The sequence below is a fragment of the Mustelus asterias genome, chromosome 23 (assembly GCF_964213995.1).
Source record: "Mustelus asterias chromosome 23, sMusAst1.hap1.1, whole genome shotgun sequence".
Lineage (NCBI taxonomy): Eukaryota > Metazoa > Chordata > Chondrichthyes > Carcharhiniformes > Triakidae > Mustelus > Mustelus asterias.
Genome location: NC_135823.1, coordinates 37,849,841 through 37,875,690, shown reverse-complemented (window position 1 = coordinate 37,875,690; position 25,850 = coordinate 37,849,841). Strand labels below are relative to the sequence as shown.

The following is a 25,850-nucleotide window of genomic DNA, read 5'->3' as shown; positions in this document are numbered from 1 at the left end:
TTTAAAGAGAGAGATGGGTGGAGGCTTTTGGGTAGAGAATTCCAGAGTTTAGGGCCTAGCTGATTAAAGTCAAGGGCGACAATGGTGGAAAAGGAAGTAGGAGGCAGAGTAATTTTTAGACAACTGGTTACCATATACTTCATGCCTCCAAATTGCTCCCACACCCAACATCAGCTCTGCTCAAAACTTTTATAAATGCATCATTAGATATGCTTGGACACAATTTTAAACTCAAAAAGAAACATCAATTCCTTTCTGGCAACCAAGAAGCAACTGAGTGCAGATAAGATTAATTTTATGGTGCTGGTCCTTGAATTTAATCATCAAATAATTAGTCATGAATTGTTGAGCTGACTCCATCCAGAATTTAGTGAGGCTCTCACTGTAACCAAAATGTTCTCAACATCACTCCTATTACACTTAAAATTCAAATGCACTGAATGCAGCCTCAAAACTCACTGCCGACCTGGTCATAGAAAACCACAAGATTCACTGGTACTACCAAGTTAACACCAACGCGTCTCCTTTCCACCAGAGGCCCAAACATCCTAGACCACTGCTACACAAATATCAGTAAGAAGTTTAACAACACCAGGTTAAAGTCCAACAGGTTTATTTGGTTTTGCTACCAAATAAACCTGTTGGACTTTAACCTGGTGTTGTTAAATTTCTTACTATGTTTACCCCAGTCCAACGCCGGCATCTCCACACAAATATCAAACATGCCTACCGCTCTATCGCCCGCCCACACTTTGGCAAATCAGACCATAAGGCTGTGCTCCTACTCCCCGCTTACAAGCAAAAATTGAAGTGGAAGAATCCGTCAAAAAGAAAGTCGTGCAATGTTGGTCTAAGGAATCGTATGATCTCCTACAGGACTGCTTAGAGTCAGTGGACTGGTCAGTATTTAAAAACTCTGCGACCAGCCTGAACAAGTAAGTGTGTAGAAGATTGGCAAATCCGCGTGTTTCCCAACTGGAAACCATGGATGAACAGGGATATCCACTGCTTGCTGAAGTCTAGGTCTGAGGCGTTCAAGTCAGACGACCCTGATCTATACAATAAAGCCAGATACCATCCAAAGAGATCCATTAAAGATGCCAAAAGACAGCACCGGACCAAGCTAGAGTCCCAGGCTAGCCACACCGACCTCTGCCGACTATGGCAAGGTCTGCAAGACATAACAGGCTACAAGATGAAGGCATGTAAAATCGCTGGCTCCAACGCATCCCTCCCGGATGAGCTCAATGCATTCTACGCCCGTTTTGAGCAAGAGGTCAGCAAGAGCACGCCCTCCACTCCGGAAGCCCCAGATGAACCTGTATCTGAGGTCACCATTGCAGATGTCAGAGCAGCTGTCTCAAAGGTCAACCCACGAAAAGCAACTGGCCCGGATGGGGTATCCGGGCGGGGTATCAGATCCTGCGCGGATCAGCTGGCGGAGGTATTCGCAGACATCTTCAACCTCCCTTCACAACAATCTGAGATCCCTATCTGCTTCAAGACGACGACCATTATCCCGGTACCAAAGAAAAGACAAGCAGTGTGCCTTAATGACTATCGTCCGGTGGCTCTGACATCTATCATTATGAAGTGCTTCGAAAGGTTAGTCATGGCAAGAATCAATTCCAGCCTCCGGGACTGCCTGAATCCACTACAGTTCACCTATCGCCGCAACAGGTCCACAGCAGACGCCATCTCCCTGGCCCTGCACTCAACCCTGGAACACCTAGATAACAAAGACACCTATGTCAGACTCCTATTTATTGACTACAGCTCAGCCTTCAACACCATTATTCCTATGAAACTCATCTCCAAACTCCGTGTCCTGGGCCTCTGCTCCTCCCTTTGTGACTGGATCCTGAACTTCCTAACCCACAGACCACAATCAGTAAGGATAGGCAACAACACCTCCTCCACGATTATCCTCAACACCGGTGCCACACAAGGCTGTGTTCTCAGCCTCCTATTATACTCCTTATACACCTATGACTGTGTGGCCAAATTCCCCTCCAACTCGATTTTCAAGTTTGCTGACAACACCCCCATAGTGGGTTGGATCTCAAATAATGACGAGACAGGATACAGGAATGAGATAGACAATAATCTCTCCCTCAATGTCAACAGAACAAAGGAGATTGTCATCGACTTCAGGAAGCGTAAAGGAGAACATGCCCCTGTCTACATGAAGGGGATGAAGTAGAAATGGTTGAGAGCTTCAAGTTTTTAGATGTCCAGATCACCAACAACCTGTCCTGGTCCCTCCATGCCAACACTATCGTTAAGAAAGCCCACCAACGCCTCTACTTTCTCAGAAGACTAAGGAAATTTGGCATGTCAGCCACAACTCTGACCAACTTTTACAGATGCACCATAGAAAGCATTCTTTCTGGATGTATCACAGCTTGGTATGGCTCCTGCTCTGCCCAAGACCGCAAGGAACTACAAAAGGTCGTGAATGTAGCCCAATCACGCAAACCAGCCTCCCATCCATTGACTCTGTTTACGCTTCCCGCTGCCTCAGCAAAGCAGTCTGCATAACTAAGGACTCCACACACCATTCTCTCTTCCACCTTCTCCCATCGGGAAAAAGACACAAAAGTCTGAGGTCATATACCAACCGACTCAAGAACAGCTTCTTCCCTACTGCCATCAGACTTCTGAATGAACCTACCTTGCATTAAGTTGATCTTTCTCTACACCCTAGCTATGACTGTAACACTACATTTTGCACTCTCTATGAACGGTATGCTTTGTCTGTATAGCGCACGAGAATCAATACTTCTCATTGTATCCCAATACATATGATAATAATAAATCAAATCAAAATCAAATATTAGAATATGGCTGATCTGTCCCATTTCCTTCTCATTTGTGCCTTTGTTACCTCTAGACTTGGCTATTCCAATACACTGGTCTCCCACAATCTAACGTTTGTAAATTATCCAAAATTCTGCTGTCTGTGTATTAATTCGCACCCAGTCCCATTTACCTATCACACTTGTTCACTGATCTACACTGGCTCCTGTTCAAGCAGCTGCTTGATTTTAAAATTCTCATCTTGTTTTCATTTCCCACCAAGGTCTCTCCCCTCCCCATCTCTGTAATCTCCTCCAGCCCCACTGCTCTCGGAGATCATTGAGCTCACCTAACTCTGGTCTCTTGAACATCCTGATTTTAATTGCCCAACCACTGGTGGCCATGCCCTCAACTAGCTGGGCTCGAAGCATTGGGAAAGCCCTCTTATACCCCTCTGTCTTTCCACCCTGCTTTCTTTCTTTAAGACATATCTTAAAACTCTTTAACCAAACTTTCAGTCATCTGACTTAATATCACCTTAAGCAGCTTAATGCCACATTTTGTTTTATATCGCTCATGTAAAGTCCCTCGAGATGTTTTATTATGTTAAAGGTGCAATATAATTATATAAATTGCCTTTGCTTCCTATTCCTGATGCAGCTATTTATTGATCTCGGTGTTGCTTCAGTCATCTTCCAGCATCCACAAGTTTTAAGAGAGTGTTCCAGATATTCTCTATCCTTCTTCTGAAAAAGTACTTCTTGATTTCACTTCTGAGCAGCCTACCTCTAATTTTGAAATTGTGCCCACTCGTTTTGGATTCTATTGCCAGATAAGATCATAAGAAATAGGAGCAGGAGTAGCCCGGGGAAAAAGTTTCTTTGTATCTATTATATCTCTCCAAAGCAAGTTATTTGTAGTCAAGTGTAAGCAAATGATTGAAGAACAACTTGTTTTTCATAAGCTGCAGTCTCAGAACATAAATCTATCTTGTAAAGTCACAGAGGGCAACTGCTGGAATATTATAATTCTGACAGCTTCAGCACTAGGAAGGGTGGAGAGGTGGAAATTATTCAGTTCGCAATCAAACTGGATTTAAAAATACAAGTCACAAAAGCACTGGCTGACCCAATAAACATTATTATTCGGGTCAGAGTCACATGGCATCTCGCTGTTCTATCTGGACCCAAGAAGATGATTAGTACAGCAACAGAAAACATCAAATCTGTCAATAACTCTCTAGTAAGTTGTCAGACAGGTCTGTTTTCCTTATTGTAACCTGTCTGGATACATGTATACCATGTCAGAATATAACAGCAACAAACACTGGAGTTGGCCAGTCTTGGAATGGACTCTGCTGTTACTGACATTCAGATAGTAATTTCAATCATCAGCCTCTGACAGCACCATAATTTTATCAAATGATACCAGTTTAATACAACTTCTTGATTACGATTTCACAAAATGGTGTAATTCATCACACCGTGACTTTGAAATGGTTGAAACATTCACACCAACCTCAACTGAATTTGAAACCAGGTTTTGGAAATGTGTTCAAAAGGAGTAAAATACAATGATCAACATTACAGTCAGAAAACTGAAAGGCTGTAAAAAGCCTTTCAAATGGAAAAAGGAGAGAGAGAGCACGGAGTTTGAATGTTTTAGAAATTAATGCTACCTTTTCCCCTCAAAAAAGGTACAGTTTTCATCATTCCAGACTTAAAATGCAACCATGCAAATGCTGCTTATTTCAGTGAATGCACATAACCAATCCTAAAACACAAGCATGGTGCAAGGCAAGCTCTTTCAAGACAGCAACTTATATTTACACAGCCCGTTATCATATAAAATCTCCCAAGATGCTTCACAGTGTAAAACAAAAACTGACAGGGGGCACATCAGGAGATATTAGGATTGATGATTAAAAAGTTAGGATAATCTTAAAAGGAGAGAGACAGAGAGATTTAGGGAGAAAATTCCAGTAGTGGGGGCCTCAGCATTTATGACAGTTTCCAATGGCAAAGCAAAGGGAGCAAGAAATGTACCATAAGCCAGAAGTTGAAGACTGCAAAAATCTCAGAAGGTTATAGGACTGGAGAAGTTAGAGAGATGTTGAGGGTGAAGCCTGTACACCAAAGTCTAGGTCATTAATATACATCAGGAATAGCAAATGTCTCAAAACTGACCCAAGGGATTCCACTATAAATCTTCCTCTGGTCCAAAAACCATCCATTACCCACTGCTCTGTTTCCTGTCACATAGCCAATTTTGTATCCATATGGCTACTGATCCTTTTATTCTTTAACAACTTTGCCTGTAAGTCCATTTTGCGGCACTTTATCAAATCTCTTCTGGAAGCCCATATAAATCACATCAACTGCATTACCCTCATCAAAAAAGCCAGCAAGTTAGTCAAACACAATTTGCCCTTAACAAATACATGCTAGCTTTCCTTGATTAACTTACATTTTTCCAAATTGGACTATGAATTTTGTCCCAAATTATAATTTCTAGAAGTTTCCTCACCACTGAGGTTAAATTGACTAGCCTCTAATGTAAGAACAGGAGTAGGCTAATTGGCCCATCAGCCTTCTGTCATCCAATTTGATCATGGCTGATCTTCTACCTCAATGCCACTTTCCTGCACTATCGCCATATCTCGATGTCATTGGTCTCCAGAAATCTATTGATGTCTGTCTTGAACATGCTCAATGATTGAGCTACAGCCCTTTGGGGTAGAGAATTCCAACGATTCACCACCTCCTCTGACGAAATTCCTCCTCATCATGCCACCACTGGGGCAGCACGGTGGCACAGTGGTTAGCACTGCTGCCTCACAGCATCAGGGACATAGGTTCAATTCCAGCCTCGGGTGACTGTGTGGAGTCTGTACGTTCTCCCTGCGTCTGCGTGGGTTTCCTCCGGGTGCTCTGGTTTCCTCCCACACTCCAAAGATGTGTGGGTTAGGTGGATTGGCTATATTAAAATTGCCCCTTAGTGTCAGGGGGATTAACAGGGTAAATACATAGTACTGCGGGAGGGATAGCTGTCCGTGCAGGCTCGATGGGCCAAATGGTCTCCTGTACTATAGGGATTCTATGATTCTATGATCTCAGTCCTAAATGGCCTATCCCTTATCCTGAGATTATGTCCCCTGGTTACTCACCAGCCAGGGGAAATATCTTATTTACACCCACCCTGTCATGTTGTGTATGAATTTTGTAAGTTTCAAAAAAGTCACCTCTCATTGTTTGAAACTGTAAAGAATACAAATGCAATCTCCTTCATCTCCCTTCATAAGACAATTCCACCATCCCAGAGATTAACCTGGTGAACCTCTGTTGCATTTCCAGTATGACAAGTATATCCTTCCTTCGAAAAAGAGATCAAACTATGCACAGGTGAGGTCTCACCAAGTCTCTATATAAATGTAGCAAGATATCCCTACTCCTGTACTTAAATCTCCTTGTGGTTAAGGCCAACTTGCAATTTGCCTTAATGGCAGGCATTCTTTTATTCACTCGTGAAACAAGGACACCCAGGTCTCTTTTGACACCCGCACTTCCCAATCTCACCCTATTTAAGAAATACCCTGCCTTCTTGTATTTTTTACCAAGTGAATAACTTCACATTATATTCCATCTGCCATGTTCTAACTCATTTGTTTAGCCTATCCAAGTCTTCTTGAAGCCTTGCATCCTCCACCCAGTTTGGTGTCATCAGCATATTTGTTAATATTACAATTGGTCCCTACATGTAGTTGCTGGGCTTATCTTTATACCCATTTTTAAACAAGGGTGCAATATCTAAAGTTCTCCGGCTCTCTGGCACAACCCAAGTCCAAGGAAAATTGGAAAATTATAACTAGTGTCTCTGCAATTTCCACTCTCATTTCCCTCTGTATCCTTGGATGCATCCCATCCAGTCTTGATGCCTTATCGAAGTACACATATCCTATTACCACCTTATTAATTTAAAACCTTTCCAAAGGTCTGAATTACCTCCTCTTTCTCCATAATTTGCGCAACATCTTGTTCTTTGGTAAAGACAGAAGCAAGATATTCAATACCACAGCCATGCTCCCATCTCTATGCGTAAATCCCCTTTTTAGTCCCTGATCAACCCAGCAGCTGGCAGTGTCAGAATAAAGTGCGTAAAGCACATTTCAATTCTCTTACAAGTTGAAGGGAAGCACTATAACCCTGGTCAGTGCACAGACTGCACAGTATTCACTATTCCAAATTATTGTATTTTCACAAAAATATAAATATAAACACACGGTAAATGATAAGTCTGAAGTACAACATGCTTTCATCTAAACCAGGATTACAGCCAAACAAGTATAAATACTGCTTCAGCTCTTGTAGTTTGCATAAAACCAACTTCTTCAGCACTGCTGCTCTGCTATATGAAATGGCACCAGGTGTCTACAATGACCCAGTGAGTTATTCTTGGAGCCTATGCTCTATGTTTTGATTTTTCTCGTACTTCCAAATCATTTACACCAGTTACCTCACTTCAGATAATTCAAAAGCGCCATCATTAATGAAAAATGCAACTACTATTAAAATGAATTCAGCAAAGTAAATAACCAAATAATAAATAACTGTTAAAAAAAATAAACTGGCAACTTGAACTAAGCAACCAAATTAAGAGTAGGCTGCATAGAAACTCGACACAAAAGGACAGTGCAACTGATTGAAGATTGGTTCGGAGACTTCTTATGGTCCAAATCTTAATACAAGTTATTTGCTTATTTCTAGAACTATAACTTCAATATGCAGTTGTGAGAAGTTAACCAAAAACTCTAATTATTGTAGAGGAAAAACAAACATTCTTGTTGGAGCTTCAGTTACAATCTTGAGCTTTAAACTTGGATTTTTTTAAAATATAAACTGAATTAGCATCTTTATTCGGCACATTCAAATAATTTTTAACTCAAATAACAATTTTTAATTTATAAATTTAATATACTGGGCCAGCTTTCATCTAAATCAAGATTACATCTGAGCAAGTGCAAATTTGCCAAAGTTTTTGCATGTCTTGCAAAATCAACTTCCTCAGCTCTGACTCACAGCATCTTTATTCCGCTATCTACAACAGCACGTAAACTCCTTGAAATTAACAAATTCAATAGAGAAAGGAGTTTAGGCAATGAAAGATGAAGGATTAGATCTGGGGAATTCAACACTTTCAGGCACAATGTGAAGTAATGCTAGGTCACTTATAGCTTGGTTAAATGCAGAGTGGAACATCCTCTACACTGCCCAATAACACGTCGCACACTCAACTTTGCACCAAATATGCCATTTCTCAAATGGGCTATGTGGGCTTTCCAAGTTGGTGCTTATTATGGACAGTAATGTGCTGTGGACACATCAAGAACTGGGTTAAGACTGTGTAACATCATCTCACAAGAATTTTACAGAAAAGACATCCCAGCAGTTGGAGGTGAATTTGTTTCCAGGTCCCAGAATTGAAGAGCCAGTGTTTAATCCACTGCAGGACAGAGGTCTCAGAAAATTAGTTATGGAAATTAAATGTTATTTTAGAAAAGGAATAGCCCCTCAGGTCTGCTCGATCATTCTAAGATCATGGTTGATCTAAACCTCAACTTCATTTGCTTGTCTTTTCTCCATATCCCGTGATACCCTCAATGAGAACATCTATCAATCTAATTCTTGAACATTTGAGCCAACCTCTGCAATCAGTGTTTTCAGGGAAATGATTTCCAGATTTCCACTCACCTTTGTGGAAAAAAAATTAAAGTTTAAAGAAATTGCAGTATTATTTTGCACCATGATGGGCCGAACGGCCTCCTTCTGCCCTGTAGGGTTTCTATGGTTTCTATGTAGAAGATCTATTTGTATTAGCTTGAAACAGACAAGCTGCAAAATCACTGGACAAACTTTTTATATTGCATTTTCTTTTCCTTCGAACCAATGCCATCACCAATCTGTTCCACAGCAAAGCAGTTCCATCTGCAAACAACTGACCAGCTCCTGGGTTTTTTGATCCTCTTCCTAGACCAATCCTACCAATTTATGGTCGCAGTCAAGGTCTGGAAGTCTGCACAGAGACACAATCTGACTGCTCCATCAAAAAGCCAATTGGTCATTAATTGATCCAAAAATCAAGATTCCTCTTTCCTCCCAAAGATTTATTTTCCCAACAAATCAATTCTCTATTCAATGCAAAGTCAGAGTGAGATTTCAATACTACTCCGGTAATTGATACAGTTCCAACTTCACTCATATCCTTGGCCACGATACAATTATATGGGCGATCCTCATCTCCTCCACAACCTCTCCTGCCCAGTCTCCCATTTCTCTCCACTGTTCTCACATATCCCTATCTCTTTCCATTTCTCAATACTATGGTCACTATACCATGCTAACCTTGCTATTATGTACGAAGCTACCAATACACCACTCGATATGCAATTGTTGCAATCTGCATCCTCACTAAAAGCTTGCTTTCTCGCCAAGAACACCGACACTATGAAAGTTTCCTCTCTTCTACAACCTATAGGCTTTGAAATAATTCTCGCAGATTGATGTCACCTTACCCAATTTCTGCTTTGTTTCTTTTTTTTTCCAACTTTGCCTTGCTCCATAAGCCTTGCCCCTTTACTTGAATTTCTCAATTGAAATCTGTCTCAATGCAAAGGGTCAAACACAATTCTGATGGATGGCCCTATAGCAGGAACCAAATCTTTTTCATTTACTACTCAGTGCTCTCTCCATTCAAAGAGACACACCATTGGTGGAGCCATGTCTTTATCCATTCCTTCTTCAATAAATCAGCTATCTCGCATTCTGTCCCCATCAGAGTACATGGGTACTTGGAGAAGATTTGATTCCGTGAAACACAAGTATATCGAGCAGCAGGATGCAGATTCTCAATTGGTCCGTCTCTGCATTCAGCTGACAGAACTAGAAAAATAAATCAGGTAAACACCATGACCAAGCTGATTATATGATTACCAGCAATAGGTTACTGTAACATTGGTACGGGTAAAGGATCAGCCTCTCTGTCAGTAGTGATGTCAACTTGAGAGAAGAAACGGAAATGGCTCATCAATAGCTCAACGCGAGTAAATTCTGCTCCCCCCAAAAAACTACGTTTATTTGTGTCACAAGTAGGCTTACATTAACACTGCAATGAAGTTACTGTGAAAATCCCCGAGTCGCCATACTTCGGCACTTGTTCGGGTACACTGATGGAGAATTTAGCAATTGCCAATGCATCTAAGTAGCGTGTCTTTCGGACTGTGGGAGGAAACCGAAACACCTGGAGGAAACCTACGCAGTCACCCAAAGAATCGAACCCGGATCCCTGGTGTTATGAGGCAGCAGTGCTAACCACTGTGCTACCGTGCTGCCCTGGGCATATCCACATGTGCGTAGCAATTTTGAAGCTTGCAAACCAAAAATGTGCTGTACCAAATTTATTGAGCAAACTTCCCCTTGGGCTCTGTACAGTCCTAATACTGTAAGTGACAAATCACTGGCCCAAAAACGCAAAGATTTCAAAACCTCATTCCACATTCTGTTTTGTATAGAGTACTGTCAACGCCCCCTATATTGATACATGTTCAAGCTTCTCTTCACAACATTTTTTTAAGGAAAGGTGGTGGAAAATATAAAAACAGCCTTAGCACTTCTACTAATTTTCTTAAAGCACATGACAAATACAAGTGGTTCTACATCAAATTGATCCACTTAATCAACTAGGATTAAAATATTAGCAGGAGCTGCAAGCATCAGAGCAAAAGTCCCACATCTGACAACATCTTTTACTAGATTTGCTCACTCTTCCAATTGCAGGCACCAAGTACAAGTTTAGTCAACCAGCCTGTTGGCAGTTTCTAAATACTCTTAAGCACTCATTTACAAATACTATCAGAATATTACTGTCTGAGAACATTCATCTGAAAATGATACATCCATTAGACTTTTTTAAATGCCTCCAGCAGGTGGTGTTTGTCCCAGAGGGTAATACTGTCCAAGTCAGTTGAAGCATGATACTCCGATATGACATCTGGCTGCCCGAGGCTATCAGCATTCTATTTCATCTCTCTCCTCCTTCCCACAGAGAATTTTTCTATGGGTGAAGGAAACAAAGCTGATTCATATTCTTCCGGCCTGAAACTCTATCTGTGCATTTATGCCACTGGACAACTCTTTAAAAAGTCTACTGCTTGAAGAGGAAGGCAGCCGCTCTGAAAGAAAAGAGATGGATTTTTAATCCTCTCAATCTCTTTGCTCTCCTTAGAACAGAAATGACTGAGGGAAGGTTTAATGGAGGTGAAATCATGAAGAGTTTGGATAGAAGTAAATGGGAAGAAATAGTTTCTAATGGTAGAAGGGTCAATAACCAAGAGTAAACAAATTTATGTTAAATGGCAGAAGAACTAGAAGTGAGATGAGAAAAAATATCAGCCATGGCACAGTTGGTAACAATCTCGTCTGAGCCAAAGTTGTGAGTTCAAGTTCCACTCAAAGATTTGAACACAAAAATCAACGTTAACACCCCAGTTCATGCTGAGAGGGGGCTGCACTGTTGGTGGCATCATATTTCATATGAGATGTTGAACCAATATCCCATCTGCCTACCAACATGGGCATGGAAGATCCAATGGCACTATTTCAAAGAGCAGCGAGATTTATCTCCAGTGTCCTAGTCAATATTTACATTCTCAATCAATTATCTGGTTATTATCACATCACCATTTGTGGGAACTTGCTGAACATTAAATTGGCTACCGCAAAACAGTGATGATGCAGCAAAACTATTTCACTGGTTGAAAAGTGCTTTGTAATGTTTTGCAGTGGTGAAAGGCACTATGTAAATACAAGTCTTTCTTTACACAAGTATGAAGATCTGGAATACACTGCCTGACAGACTGGTGGAAGGAGACTCAAAAGTGGTTTTCAAAGGGGAACAGGATAAATACTTTAAAAACAGAAGGTTGCAGGGCTTTGGAGATATAGGGAAGTGAAACATTAAATGGATTCCACTTGTGCTGCATGACCTTGATGTAGCTACTGATGATTATGCCATAAAATTAACTCTCCTCTAGAATTTCCATTGGTGTTTAGAATAATCACCTGACTCTAGCAGAGCTGGGGGATTCATAAAGGCTAAGAATTCTGACATTTGTTGCTGTAACTCAACTCTTACCGGGTTTGAAGTGGAGGGATGGGTAAGGAGATGCAGAGGAATGGGTCAAAGGTGTTGCTCTGCTTTTGACAATGAGGACACGTCAACGAAGACCTAAAAGGAAAGAGAGACAAAATTTAACAGCCAACCTACCAATGACAGCGTGACCAGACAAACTTGAGAATTCTTTCCAAATAGCTTCAAGATACAATGCTAAATGCAGAGTATCATCTTGCAGCTATACTGGGAGACATGAGGGCATAGTAAATTAGTTGTCATGCTGCTAAACTAGTCACCTAGAAGCCTGGATTAATGATTTGGAGAGAAAGGGCATGATCTTACAGCCGCTCATGCTACGCTCCCCTGGTGCAGCGAGGTTGGAGAATTTGGCACCCAGCCGAATCTCCATTCACTGCGGGATGGGAAAATACTGCTGGCGTGAACAGCTGTAAAATTCCAGCCATACCTTCAAATCTCATCACAACAGCTGGATAACTTAAATTCAAAAATTAAATGACATCTGAAACAAAAAATTAATATCACCAATAGTGACCATGAAAACTGCCAGATTGTCATAAAAACTGGTTCACTGATATCCTTTGGGGGAAGTAACTCTGCCATCCTTGTTGCATCTGAACTACGGGATTCAAGAGTCACAACAGTTTGGATTCATTATTAACTTCCCTCTGAAATGACTTCGTAAGTCACTCACCCAAGGGCAATTAGGAATGTGAACTAATGAAAAATGCCCCATTAAAAGCCAGGGGCTTTATCAGTGATTAAATAAATGATCAAATTGAGGTGTTTGTTGATTGAAGCACAAGCATGGGCCAGGACATTGAGAGAGCCCCCTGTTCTTCAAATGTTCCATCTCAGAGTAGATATTTTGAAGGCCTCATTTTGAAGTCGTATTTAAAAGATGGCACCTTGAAACAGTGAGGATTCCCTCAGTACTGCACTGAAATATCAGAAGGGAGACAAAAAACAAAGAAAAGAACAAAGAAAATTACAGCGCAGGAATAGGCCCTTCGGCCCTCCAAGCCTGCACTGACCATGCTACCTTGAACCCATGAGGCCACTAAGCTACAGTGAACATCCTGAATAAAGTATATGGGGCAGTATTAAAACAAAGCTTCACACCAATTGCTGGAGAGCTGGCCCAGGATTTTTCAGGATCACTGAATCCCTACAGTACAGAAGGAGACCATTCGGCCCATCAAGCCTGTACCAAACACAATCCCACCCAGGCCTTACTCCCATAACCCGGCATTTACCCTGCTAATCCCCCTGACACTAGGACAATTTAGCATGGCCAATCAACCTAATCTGCGCATCTTTGGACTGTGGGAGGAAACCGGAGCACCCAGAGGAAATCCACTCAGACATGGGGAGAACGTGCAAACTTCACACAGTCACCCGAGGCTGGAATTGAACCCGGGTCCCTGGCGCTGTGAGGCAGCAGTGCTAACCACTGTACCACCGTGTCAGATCGTTTCACCTACCAAGAAAATACACTGCAAAGCCTCTAACCCAATTAAGGAGTACAACTGTTTGTGTGCCAGGGAACATCCAATAGCACCAGGGAAGTTACCCCCAGTCCACTACCTCTACTAAAAGTGTAACTTTTTTTTAAATGAACTCCTCCACCATTATCACTTGCTTACTCCACACTCGAAACTCTCACCTGTACTGTGCTTGAAAGAGCTCTTGCACAAAGCTGCTTCTCAATGGAAGTGAAGGTCCTTCACACAGCTCATCTTCATCCTTTGGAGGCTAAATAAAAGAAACATAAATTATCAAACCAGTTGCCTCATATATAATCAATGTGTCCACAATCAATAGGGAAAGAATTCAAGTAATGTGGTAAAATGATTTTACTGCAGATTTTTTAGGAAATATACATTCATTATTCGCAACTAGAAATTGTTTAATTTGTGGTGGTGGGGAGGTGTAGTGCTTCCATATCTTGACATTATTAAAAAAGGGGCAAGAAATGCACAAAGTAAAAACACTCAAGTTTAGTTGTAGAGGATGGGAAAATGACACAGGTAATGAATACATGTTTTGCAACAAACAATGGTGGAAATTAGAACATAGGCATACTAAAGGCAAGCATGGACCAATTTTGAGCAAACTGTAGAAAAATAACTGATTCTGAAAATATACAGTAGTTTGCAGACCATTAGTCAGCAGTCCTTGATGGGAAACACTCAACACTGCTGAAGATTTGTTGGTGGTCCACATCATGCAGTCTGGTCAATGCCGCTACTGACTGCGAGCGCAATAATAGGAAGGGGAGCCAGTGTGGCAATTCAGTGAGCTTAAAGACAATGGTTTATACCCTAGGTTTTTGGGAAGGAAATTTGCCAGATTACCAGACATTGTGCAGTGAACCCCAAGGAGCAACTTACTGTATTGGTTCAGAACATGAAAAATACCTTATCATTCAAGCTCCCTTCAAACTTTCTGCCTCTCAAGTCTGATATAAGAATTGATGCTGTTAACAGCACAGCATTGTGTAACCTTATATTGAGCTTTCCTTGCACAGGGCAAAAGCTGTGGCTGTGAGCAAAGGCAGTTGCAACTAGGAGTTCTTGTTATTAACTGTGCTGCCAGAGAAAGACAAAGGAGACACTAATGTCAGATAAAATGGCAGAAGAGGTGGAAAGGAAGTAGATAATACATTACACTGAAACGTCTCAGTTTCCTGTTCCAAGATTGCAATTTTGGACTCATGACAGACACACAGAAAAATTAGACAAGGAATGCTGAGGACATTGAAGGAACCCTGCATTAAAATTAGGCCCACTCATTTCTTACACACATGATGAGATAGACATTATCTGGACAAAATATTTGATTAAAATCTTTTAAGGACTTAAGTGGATCCTGCAATCGTGTGTTTGTCACTAGAAATTCTAAGTAAGTTGTGCAGGTCAAAATAACTCAAACTTCACAGGGGCTGAAAACACAGGATCAACCCATCTGTGATCTCTGGCACTGATCCCAAAGCATTCAGAGTCATGGAGAGATCAGATTCAAATACCACAGATAGGTACCCATGTCACTACGACATGTTTCCTTCCAGAGGAGATATTACAGAGAACAAGAAAATTCCCAAACCGAGAGGCCCCCTCCTGGCCATATGCCCCAATGCTCAATCCCAAACACAAACTGCCAAGAGCCAAAAGCAAGCCATGTAAAGAGCAATGTGTGCTTTCAGCCTCAAATCTGGTGGAATTTAAGTATACTACATGCCTACAAAGACTTTTAGATGGATTTTTTTAAATATAAAGACCAAATGCATAGATCCTTAATCTGTAGATCCTCCCCCCAACCAATTTAAAAAAGGAACTGAAAACATTTTTTTTTTTAAAAAGTAAAATTGTCCCTTGCAACAGAATAGTTGGTAACCAGATAACATAACATTTACAGTGAGTGGGAAAAGAACCTGATGTGACCTGAGGAACCTTTTATATAAAATTGAAACAGCAAGGTGTTCTGATCTGCAATACATTGTCTAAGGGGCTGGTAGAAGCAGGTTTAAACATAATTTCCGAAGGGAATTGGATAAATACCTGAAAGGAAAAAGAACTACAATGCCACGAGGAAGGAGCAGCTAGAGAATTAGCACAGGCACAAAAGGGTCAAATAGCCTTCTAGGGTTATACAATTCTCTGAACAACACTCAACATGAATGGCCTAAATATAAAATTTGTCTGCTTTTCTCTATCCCTTTTTTCTATTAAATATAAGCAATCAAACCTTGACTGCAGGCCTCCCATTTGTTAGAACAATATTGTTCAAGTCCTCGTGGACCCTATCAAGAAGCCATAGCAGAAACTCCTGAGCATCGTGCTGTGAGGTGCCACGATATTGGAAAGCATTCTTGGACACAACATTCTGAAAGAAAAAAAAGATATAAGTTTACTTGCCAGAATCCGATTTAAAGAAATAATTTGCATTTATAATCACACTGTGTTCTGCAGTCACCCCAAGCACTTCATGGCTGATTAATTACTCCTGAAGCATGGTCCATAGGCAATGTACATGCAGCAAAGCCCCATAAAATACAACAGAGCATCTGTTTTGTTGAGGAAAGAGTTGAACATTGACCAGACACGTACACAAACTCTCTGCTCTTCAAACAAATGCTACAAGTTGCTTGAATCTAAGCGAACATGCCTGGTTTAATGTCTCATCCAAAAGACATACATAAGAATGGAGGAGCAAGCAATGAGGATCCTTGCAGAGAGAGTAAATGGAAAAAGTTTTCAATAAATAAAGCAGCAGAGTCAATATATGTAGATATGGAAAAAGGTTGGAAATGTAGAGTCAAGGCGGAACAGATCAAATAAGGCAAAAGGTAAATGGAGTGATCAGATCAACTTGAGAATGGCAGTGGGAGAGGACGAGACATAAAACAGTACCTTACTTGCCTACTTGATAAAGGATGGAATACTAAATGTGGTGGCACAGCGCAAAGGTTCAGGAACACACATTAACAGAGCGGGGAATGTATTGAGTACATGACTGCAATGGGATAATACCAACATGAATAAACATGGAACGATTTTGAATAGCAGGAAACTTCCTGCTTTCCTGTCCAACATTGCTCTTCCAAACACAACCACTAAAAAAAAAAGCCATTTATTTCACTTATGATTTGTGGGATCTTGCTGTCCACCTGGCATTGAACTTTAGAACAAGAGATGGCTCATAAATGCAGCCTTTGCCAGAATCACCCACATCCCAAGAATCTTTTTAAAAACACCTCACTTGGCACATCCATCTAACAAAATTGATCAGAATGATAATGGAGAATGTATCCATGTTTATTCTGTCTATGGCCCAATACATTCTAACAGCTCTGATTACCAGATAATAGTTAGCTCTGCACTTGAATTACAAGAGACGACATTCTGGTTTCCAGTGAACATGCAAAAGTAAAGAACAAAAGAAAGAGCAGGAGGACTTCACATCACCACCCACCCCCTCCCCACCCCCCCGCCCAATTCAATAAAATAATAACTGATTGTATCTCAATTCAACTGTTCCACCCTTTCCCCATATTCCTAGATTCCCTTCACATCCAAAAATCTATTGCTGTTTTGAATATAATTAATGGCTGAGTAGCCACAGCTCTGTTGGATAGAGAATTCCAAAGATTCACAATCCTGAGTGAAGAAACTTCTCATTTCCATCTTAAATTTCCAACCCCTGTTCCAGAGATTATTTCCTCAAGGTCTAGATTCCTCAGTCAAGGAAATAACCTCTCACCACCTACCCTGTCAAGCCCCCAAGGAACTTCATAGATTTCAATGAGATATGCCTCATTCTTTGAAACTGAATATAGACCCATTTCTCCTCAATCTCTCATTGTAGACAGTGTTCGCAGCACAGGAATCAATCTAGTGAGCCTTTGTTGCACTCCCTGCAAGAGAAGTATGGAAATCTTGCGACACAGCGGGTAGCGGTGCTGCCTCTGAACCAGAAGCACCAAATCGGAGTGCCACTCCAGGACAGTCATGGAAGGTGTATTCATGACATGGCCAAACAGATTATCAACCTGTAAATCCTCCCATCATACCAAAGGCAGGTGTTAATAGATTGGGAAGGTTACCTGATTGGTCACGCTTGATGTGAAGTGGCTGCAGCTACAGCCTCTGGTGACAGGCTAGCAACTTGTCCCAGGAAAAACTAGCTATGGAAATAGATATGAGCACATGCTTCATTTGCCTTGCTTCTAGGCACAGAAAGATGAGAAGTATATTGGAAAAGTAGCTCAATCCTGTACACACTACTCCTGGTGTGGTCTCACCAGAGCCCCACTCATTACTCTTAACCTGCAACTCCTATTTGTCTTCATTGCTTGCTTTCTCTACATGCTAACTTTGTGATTCATGGACAAGGACACCCATATCCCTCTAAACACTGACATTTACTAGTGTCTCACCTTAAAATTATTCTATACTGCCACACATTATGCTACCTTCTTGTCAATCACATAATCCATCTATATCCTTTTGAAGTCACTTTATGCCCTCCTCACAGCTTATCTTTTCCAACTCTCCTCTAAATCGTTTACATTTAATCATCCCGAGGCACTTAAACTCCAGAAACAGTCCACTGCTATTTATCCTGTCACATCCTTTGATAATCTTAAAAACTAATGATAGCATCCCAATTAATGGCACCAATTAATACCTTTCTGAAGAAAGAAACTCTGTTGAATAAAGTTTTGGTTAGCAATAAAATTAAAGGTTACAGGAGAAGCCCAGATAGAGGTGGTCAAATATTGCACGGAACTAGATACTTCCTGAGCTCCTGGGGCCAAGGGAATGTTAACAGGGAGGACAGCTGCAATGCAGGATGCAAGATTAGGTTGGCATCCTGGCGTCTGGTTCAATTGTGTGCACAGGAAGAGGGGATTTGCAGAATCTTTCTGCAGGAATCTAAATGGGGAGGTGTGTAATGAGAAACCAGTATGATAAACCAAAAGGCAATGCTAATTCCATGTATTACGAGGTTAACACCAACTAAGAGAGAATTCCAGACAATGCTCCCTCTAACTGTGCAGCCTCCTTCATGCACAAATAGGCAGTGCATAACCAATGTTCCCTTTTAAGACGGGTGCATATGCAGCTATCTTAAAAGGACTGTTCAGTGCAACAAACAGGCCACACAGAGTGCAGAAAAATGAAAGCGAACATTTGATTCCATCGGCAGAATAGCTTACATTCAAGGTGCCATATCAAAAGGTTACTACATAAAATAAAAGCTCATGGTGCAGGGAGTAACATATTGGCATGGATTGAAGATTGGCTAGCTAGCAGAAATAGTTGGCATAATTTTCTGGTTGGCAAGATGCAATGAATGGTGTGTCAGTGATCAGTGCTGAGGCCTGAACTTCTAACAATTTATATAAATGATTTGGATGGAGAGACTGAAGGGACAGTAGCTAAATTTGCTGACAATACAAAGATAGGTGGGAAAGTAAATTGTGAAGGAGGCTACAAATGGCCAGATAGTTAAAAAGTGTATTTATTAGTCACAAGCAAGCTAACATTAACACTGCCACAAAGTTACTGTGAAAATCCCCTAGTCACCACACTCCGGCACCTGTTCGGGTACACTGAGGGAGAATTTAGCATGACCAATGCACCTAAGCAGCACGTCTTTCAGACTGTGGGAGGAAATTGGAGCCCCCAGAGGAAACCCATGTCCGACACAGGGAGAACGTGCAGACTCCACACAGACAGTGACCCAAACCTGTAATCAAACCCGGGTCCCTGGCGCGGTGAGGCAGCAGTGCTAACCACTGTGCCACCCATTATGGTTAAGTGAGTGGACAAAAATGTGACAAATGGAGTGTAATTATTTTTTTTAATTATCACAAGTCGGCTTACATTTACCCTGCAACGAAGTTGTGGGCAAATGTGAAACTGTCCATTTTGTCAGGAAGAATAAAGGCATCCCAAAGAACAAGGGACCAAACCTCAATCTATACTTAGCCCTTACAGAGCCAATGTGAAAACTCTAAGAAAGCTGAAACTGCTCGAGAGACTATTGTGTATTTAAATTATGAATTAACACATGCAAGTTAAACACAAGGCAAATGCCAAAAAAAATGAAGCAAAGGAGATAAGCAGGTCAAAACAAAGGAGAGAGAATACTGAAACAGCAATCTAGAAAACCCACAGGAAAACAATCAAAAGTTATTCTATTTAGCAATCTTTTGGAGTAAGATTTGGTCAACTGCTACACAACAGTAATGCAGAACAATTGCTGACAGGGTCAAAGTTATTTCAATTTTATGTACAGTGAACCATTAAACTGCTATAATGTTGGGCTCAAGGTTCTATTAAGGCTGCGCAAGTCACTGACCTGAACCCCAATGTAAAGTAAAATACACTCTCATTCAACACCCACAAGCCCAGTTTTCAACAATAGGTCATTACCAGCAAGCAAAATATTGAATCAGCTAAGTTATCAAGAAAGCACTGGTTTGGGGGCAGGGACAGGGCAGTCTGCTTGCAACAGAAAACATTGCTACTTAAGACTCACTTCAATCATGCAATTTTCTTTACACTGATAATTCATGTGAGAATTCTGTAAGCATTACATCACTGATCAGTAACCCATAATAAACACACTGGTCACTTTCATGTCCTTTTTCCTCCAGTCCTGGAGCGAGGTGATTACAATCATTAGTTTGTGAACAGATAGCAGCCACTTTCTATTGCATGTACTTTGGAAGTACCTATACTACTGCTGAACTGGCGCTGTGAGATAATTGAGGTATATCCACAGATTCTCGCCTAAAGGTGTTTTCCGTCAGCAGAAGCCATAATACAAGCAGTCACTTGCTATGACCTCTAACAATCTCAACCTTTCTGCACAAGTCAGTCAATGCTGCAACCTTTCCACCCACTGTCAGACATTTGCATTTACATCACTATTTGCTTTATGTAAATAAAGGTGATTCAATCAATTTACTAATGGTGGCATTGTCTGAGGGAAGGATGTTGGTTAATGTTAAGAATTGGGGAAAATTAAGATTCAAAAAATAAAGCAAGGAGTTGATTCGAGGCAGATGGCTAGAGAAATGATGAGATGCAAATTGCAGAAAACAAATATTTTACAGTGACTAGAGAAAACAATGGGGCTATGGAGGTGGTAACTTCATAGTAACGAGATAAGGAAATTGACACGTACCTGCCAAAAACAGACTCCACTGGGGGATAAAATCAAAGGGAAAGAAATGGTGCAACTGTAGAACACTAAGAGGATGAGAGACAGCTAACATCAGAACTGCAGCAAGTTGCAGCTATAGTCTCCTAAGAGAAGCAGCCATTTTCCACCTTCGCTGAACCAGAAGTCTATTTCCCAGATGTGACCACCTTAACCTGGTTGTAGTAATTATTTGCTGGATTTAGCTCAGTTAATATTGGATGTTATTTGGGCAAAGGGATATCTCAGTAAATGCAGGTAGTTTTGGGGACTAAGGAATAGTTTTGGGTAAAATTGTGAATGCATAGCCATCAGTATCTTTAAGTTTCATAGAGTATTATAGTCCTTCTTGACGTGTATTTTCATTTTTCTTTTAAGTTAGTAAAAATATTCTTTAATTGTTCACAAAACAACTGAACTGTTTCCTCACTGGGTTGTACATCATTCCTCACATAATACCAAACACACCAAACCGGAAACACACTGGACATAAACTTTCTCCAGCCTTTCTAGGAGGGTCAGCAACCAACAACCACAAATTGCAAACTATGTGCACAAGCTCACTGCTCCATGTTGTGGAACCCAATCAGCAGCAGCTTGCACTATAACAGATGTACAAGCAATTCTGCAACAGAAACATCACAATTTGAGATCTGTAAATAGTTAACTCAGTGCATTAAGTGTAGAGACTCATACCCTTGAATAATCACACAACTATGAACAAAAAATTATTGGTAGGCCTAAAAGATCAATGTCTGCAGGTTAAAACCATGAAATTAATATTGAACAGCTGCCACAAGCCAAGGATTTTCATCTGTACAAATTATCTGCTTACTGTCACATTCCAAGTGCAGCACAGGGAATATACAAAGATCAGCCCATCTCCAAACCTGGAAGAACAGCTGTAAGATTGAAGTGTAATGCAAACTGCTTTAAATGTAGTCTGCAGTCAGAGAACAGATTTGCTGCTATTCTAAAGAGCTGTTTTCTCTGTTTGGGATTGCATGGCAGCACTGACAATCTGCTGAAACCAGCTGCAACATCTCGCTGCTGGTCAGTGGTGAACAGCTGTTCAGCTCTTATCCTGACACAAAGATCTATATTTGGTTTTGAACAAGCTGGGCCCCAGACAAACATCAGGCTGAACCTCTTTGTCCTGAGTTTAATAATTTAGGTTTTAAACAATGTTTTAAAGCTGTGCACCACTCACAGGTTAAATACCAATTGAATGCGAGAAAACGAGGAACTAGTAAACACAGCAAAGACAGCACACATCAGTGTGTAATCCCTGCAATATAGATTTCCAATTCATGCCATGCCAACAAGAGGATGCACTGAGTTCAGGCTGCAGAATTGCCCTGTGCATCAAGCACCCTGCCACTACACCCCCATAGTCCTGCATTCCACAAGGGCAAATTCAATAGTATCATTAGTTGGGAACTAACTGGTAGTGGGCTGGAGCCATAGAGTTGGATGAGCAATTAAAAACAAAAGGCAGGAGAAAAAAAACTTAATCAATGGTGAAGAATATTAAAATATGCACTAGCCCAATAAATATCAGTATTGGCTTCCTATCAAAGGGTTGGAAGCCAGTACTGGCAAGTTGGAAAAATGGACCACCTGCACCCCGCTGCATTCCGCACCTCACTGAACACATCATCCATTACATGGCTCCGTGGGTGCATTTTCCCTTTCTCTATTCCCCACACATACACAGCTACATTCAGATGGCACATGGCATTTACTTAGTGTCTAATCACATCTCAGATGTCCAAGTACTTCATGGCAATGAATTATTGTGCATTGTAGCCTGTTCTACAAGCAAACGGCAGACACTTTTCACATTGTGATGGTTTTGAACTGCAACAAAATCACTCCTCCTACATAAATTACAACACCTTTCCATTTCCTAAATTCTCAGTGAGACTGTGCATTAAATTAGGGCATATTTTGGGCTGTAGACAGCTTGCAGCGATCCCAAATTAATTTCCAGTAGGCCCTCCGCAGGCACCACTGGGCTGCATTAAAACACAGGGTAGATGAGAGATAAAAACAGAAATTCTGGAAATACTTGGCCAGTTAGGCAGCATCTGTGGAGAAAAAAACAAAATTAACATTTCTGGTCAATGACCTTTCATCAGAACTATAATAAAGCAGATTTAAGCAGCAAGTTGTGATCTGGAATACATTGACTGAAGGGTGGAGGAAGCAGATTCAATGGTAACTTTCGAAAGAGAAGTTAGGTATATACTTGAAAACTAAAAGGAGCAGAGCTACGGGAAACAGCATAGACATGGTGAGCTGAGCAGCCTCCTTCAAATACTGTAAGATTCTATAATTTAATCATGGCTCAACAATGGAATTCCCAAGATTCAAACTGGCTGCAGGTGGGACAAGAAATGACACATAGGAGTTGTCCACACTTCAAGTTTTGACTTTTGTGGTGACAAAATCTAATTGTGATAGAGATAGTCTGAAGTGAAGTGTCTGTTTTCACCATCTGTTGTCCCATCTGTCCCAGATTAAGCTAAACTGAATCATTGTGCAGAGGCTTTTCAACAACAATTACAGGTTCATCTTGGGTTGATAGGTTTTATCGCATTTTCAATTGTTACACAATTTTTACAGTTTAACTGAGTGCCATGCATTGTTTAAAAAGCTGAATTGAGTAAAGTCTGCTTTAACGAATAACTCTGCAGTGGCAGTTCCGGTGATCAGAAACCATGCCATTTATATTTGTACAACAGCCAGCCCATAAAAATAGTACATGTTTAAATTGTGATCTGCAAACATGCACTTCTAATGTTCATTCTGGGGATACAGGTACAGTTAACATTCCTAGTTATCTTTGAAGTGCTGGTACTCTTCTTGAACTGCTGCAGTCCTCCCAACATTACTGACCGATAGGAAATTATAGCTTTTCAACCCAGCGGCAATGAAGGAATAGCCAACTGACATTCAAATTCAGGATGCGGAGAGACTTTGGTGAGGGCGGGAGGGTCTTTGAGGTGATGCAGTTCCCATAACTTCATTGCAGTATTAATGTAAGCCCACCTTTGCCACTATTAAATAAACTTGAACTTATACTTGCTGCCTCTGGTCTTCTAAGTGGCAGAGATTGTGGGTTTTGGAGGTGTTATCAGAGAAACCCTGCCGAGTTTCTGCAGTGCATCCATGGATATATCTTGTCCAAAGTTTTGATGCGTACCTAAAACCATGCAGGGCAACAAATGCCGAATTAATTCTGTTGCAAGTCTGAGTTGAACAGCTGAGCTTCCCAGTGGTTAGAATGAATGGCTCCCCCAACTCCCACTGCTTTCCTGAACGGTTATGCCTCCAGGCATCCATTGAAGTTGACCTTCTGGACTCAGTGGAACCACCTCACTCTCAGCAGCAAACAAGCTCTGAAAGGAAGCTGCAAATCAGCCAATCAGTGGAGTGCTCATCTTGTGTGAACAGCAAGATGTAACAATGCTGCATGCCAAATAAAGTAAGAAGTTTAACAACACAAGGTTAAAGTCCAACAGGTTTATTTGGTAGCAAAAGCCACTAGCTTTCGGAGCCTTAAGCCCCTTCTTAAGAAGGGGCTTAAGGCTCCGAAAGCTTGTGTGGCTTTTTGTTACATCATGCATCTCCACATCATGCTAAATAAAGCACAGCATGTTTGTCCTTTCCTTCTCCTAGCCAATATGCACAGATTTTATCAATTATCAGTTAACACAATAAAGACATGAAACAGTTTTTCTAAGTTCACCCTGCAGTCCAATATAAACTGGCTTCAATTGAGTCAAGTGTGTGGAATGTGCATTTACAATCTGGTGCCATACTCTAAACCAGCTGGCTCCATAACCAAAGATTCATGGATTCAAATTCCCATTGACTGGATGTTTCAAAATTATGTACATGAAAGGCAGAGCCATCAATTAACTCCACACAAAGGTATTTAAAAGGCCCCACCCTAGTTAGCCACTGTGCTGCGCCTGCAAATATTTAAGTCTATTGTACAAACAACATTCCATGAATTCAGTGGTCACAAACCATATGTAGTTGTTATAGTCTCCGATTCCAGAAATTCATATTACCTACAATACCAAATCCCAAAGGATGGAAACTGCAGAGGAAGTGTTACAAGTTACTGAGGAACATATACCTACAAGCAATCTGTAAAGTCATAACACAAGGCAAATAGAGAGGACCCACAGATCATGAAATACAAGCCAAACAAAAACTAAGATTGTCATCCTCACCCAACATTCAACGCAACCCTTGGAACACACAGTCAATCCTTCAACGACATTAATGCCTGATTTGTCCCCTCCAGTACTGCACCCATTCACTGGACATGTAGAGAGCTCTTACATCCTGGAGTGGCTCCATTCAGTCAAATGTAGCACAACAAACATCTCAAGGAGCTGGTCCACACCTGCCATAGAATCTCTACAGTGCAGAAGGAGGCCATCTGGCTTATCAAGTCTGGCCAACCCTGGGAAAATACTTACTCGTTTTGGCACCACTATAATTTTCAAATAAAAACAAGCCAACATATTAATACTCAGAAAAGGAGAGTGCAATCCCAAGATGTTCTTTCCCCTTTAATAGCAAAGCAGGATGATAAATTAGTCTGAACTGGTGTTCACTCCAGTAGCTGCTTATTCAAATGCAATTGCCCTGCTCTTTTCCCATATCCTGTCTTTTCAATGAGTTACTTATGATGCATTCCATGTTCCAACACTGTGGGAAAAAATCTGCTAACTCTCCTTTATTTCTTTATTAATAATGCTGAATATATATAAACTTAGTGTAACTCTGACAGCTGACTCTCAAAACCTTTCAGAAATGGTCAAACCCTCCCCATTAGATTCACACTTTCTGATGGAAAAAGTCCTGGTACTTATAAGCCTCCTTCACAACGATAATCTCTCATTCCTGGTGTAATTCCACTAATTTTTATTGTATTTTCTCCATGGCTGAAATGTATTATAATAGGCTGCCTTAAACTCCGTGCAATTTAATGTAAACACTTTCCTGCACTTCAGAAATACTTCCTTGGCTGCTAAGTGCATTAATTAATGCTGCAGAAATCACTATACAATTGCAAGTTCTTTCTTTCTGTAAAGCCAACAATTCCACTCACTTTAATGCTTTTCCTACCA

At 40.9% G+C, this 25,850-nt stretch overlaps 1 protein-coding gene across 1 annotated transcript in view; it reads right to left on the bottom strand.

Moving 5' to 3' along the window:
* usp31 (ubiquitin specific peptidase 31) overlaps window positions 1-25,850 on the bottom strand; it is a 101,313-nt gene that overhangs the window by 38,243 nt on the left and 37,220 nt on the right. Inside the window, exons 2-4 of the mRNA XM_078240343.1 lie at window positions 15,730-15,867; window positions 13,649-13,737; window positions 11,986-12,078 (exon numbers count right to left, since the gene is read on the bottom strand). Of these exons, the coding sequence (XP_078096469.1) occupies window positions 11,986-12,078; window positions 13,649-13,737; window positions 15,730-15,867 (320 nt within the window). The remainder of the gene's footprint in view (window positions 1-11,985; window positions 12,079-13,648; window positions 13,738-15,729; window positions 15,868-25,850) is intronic.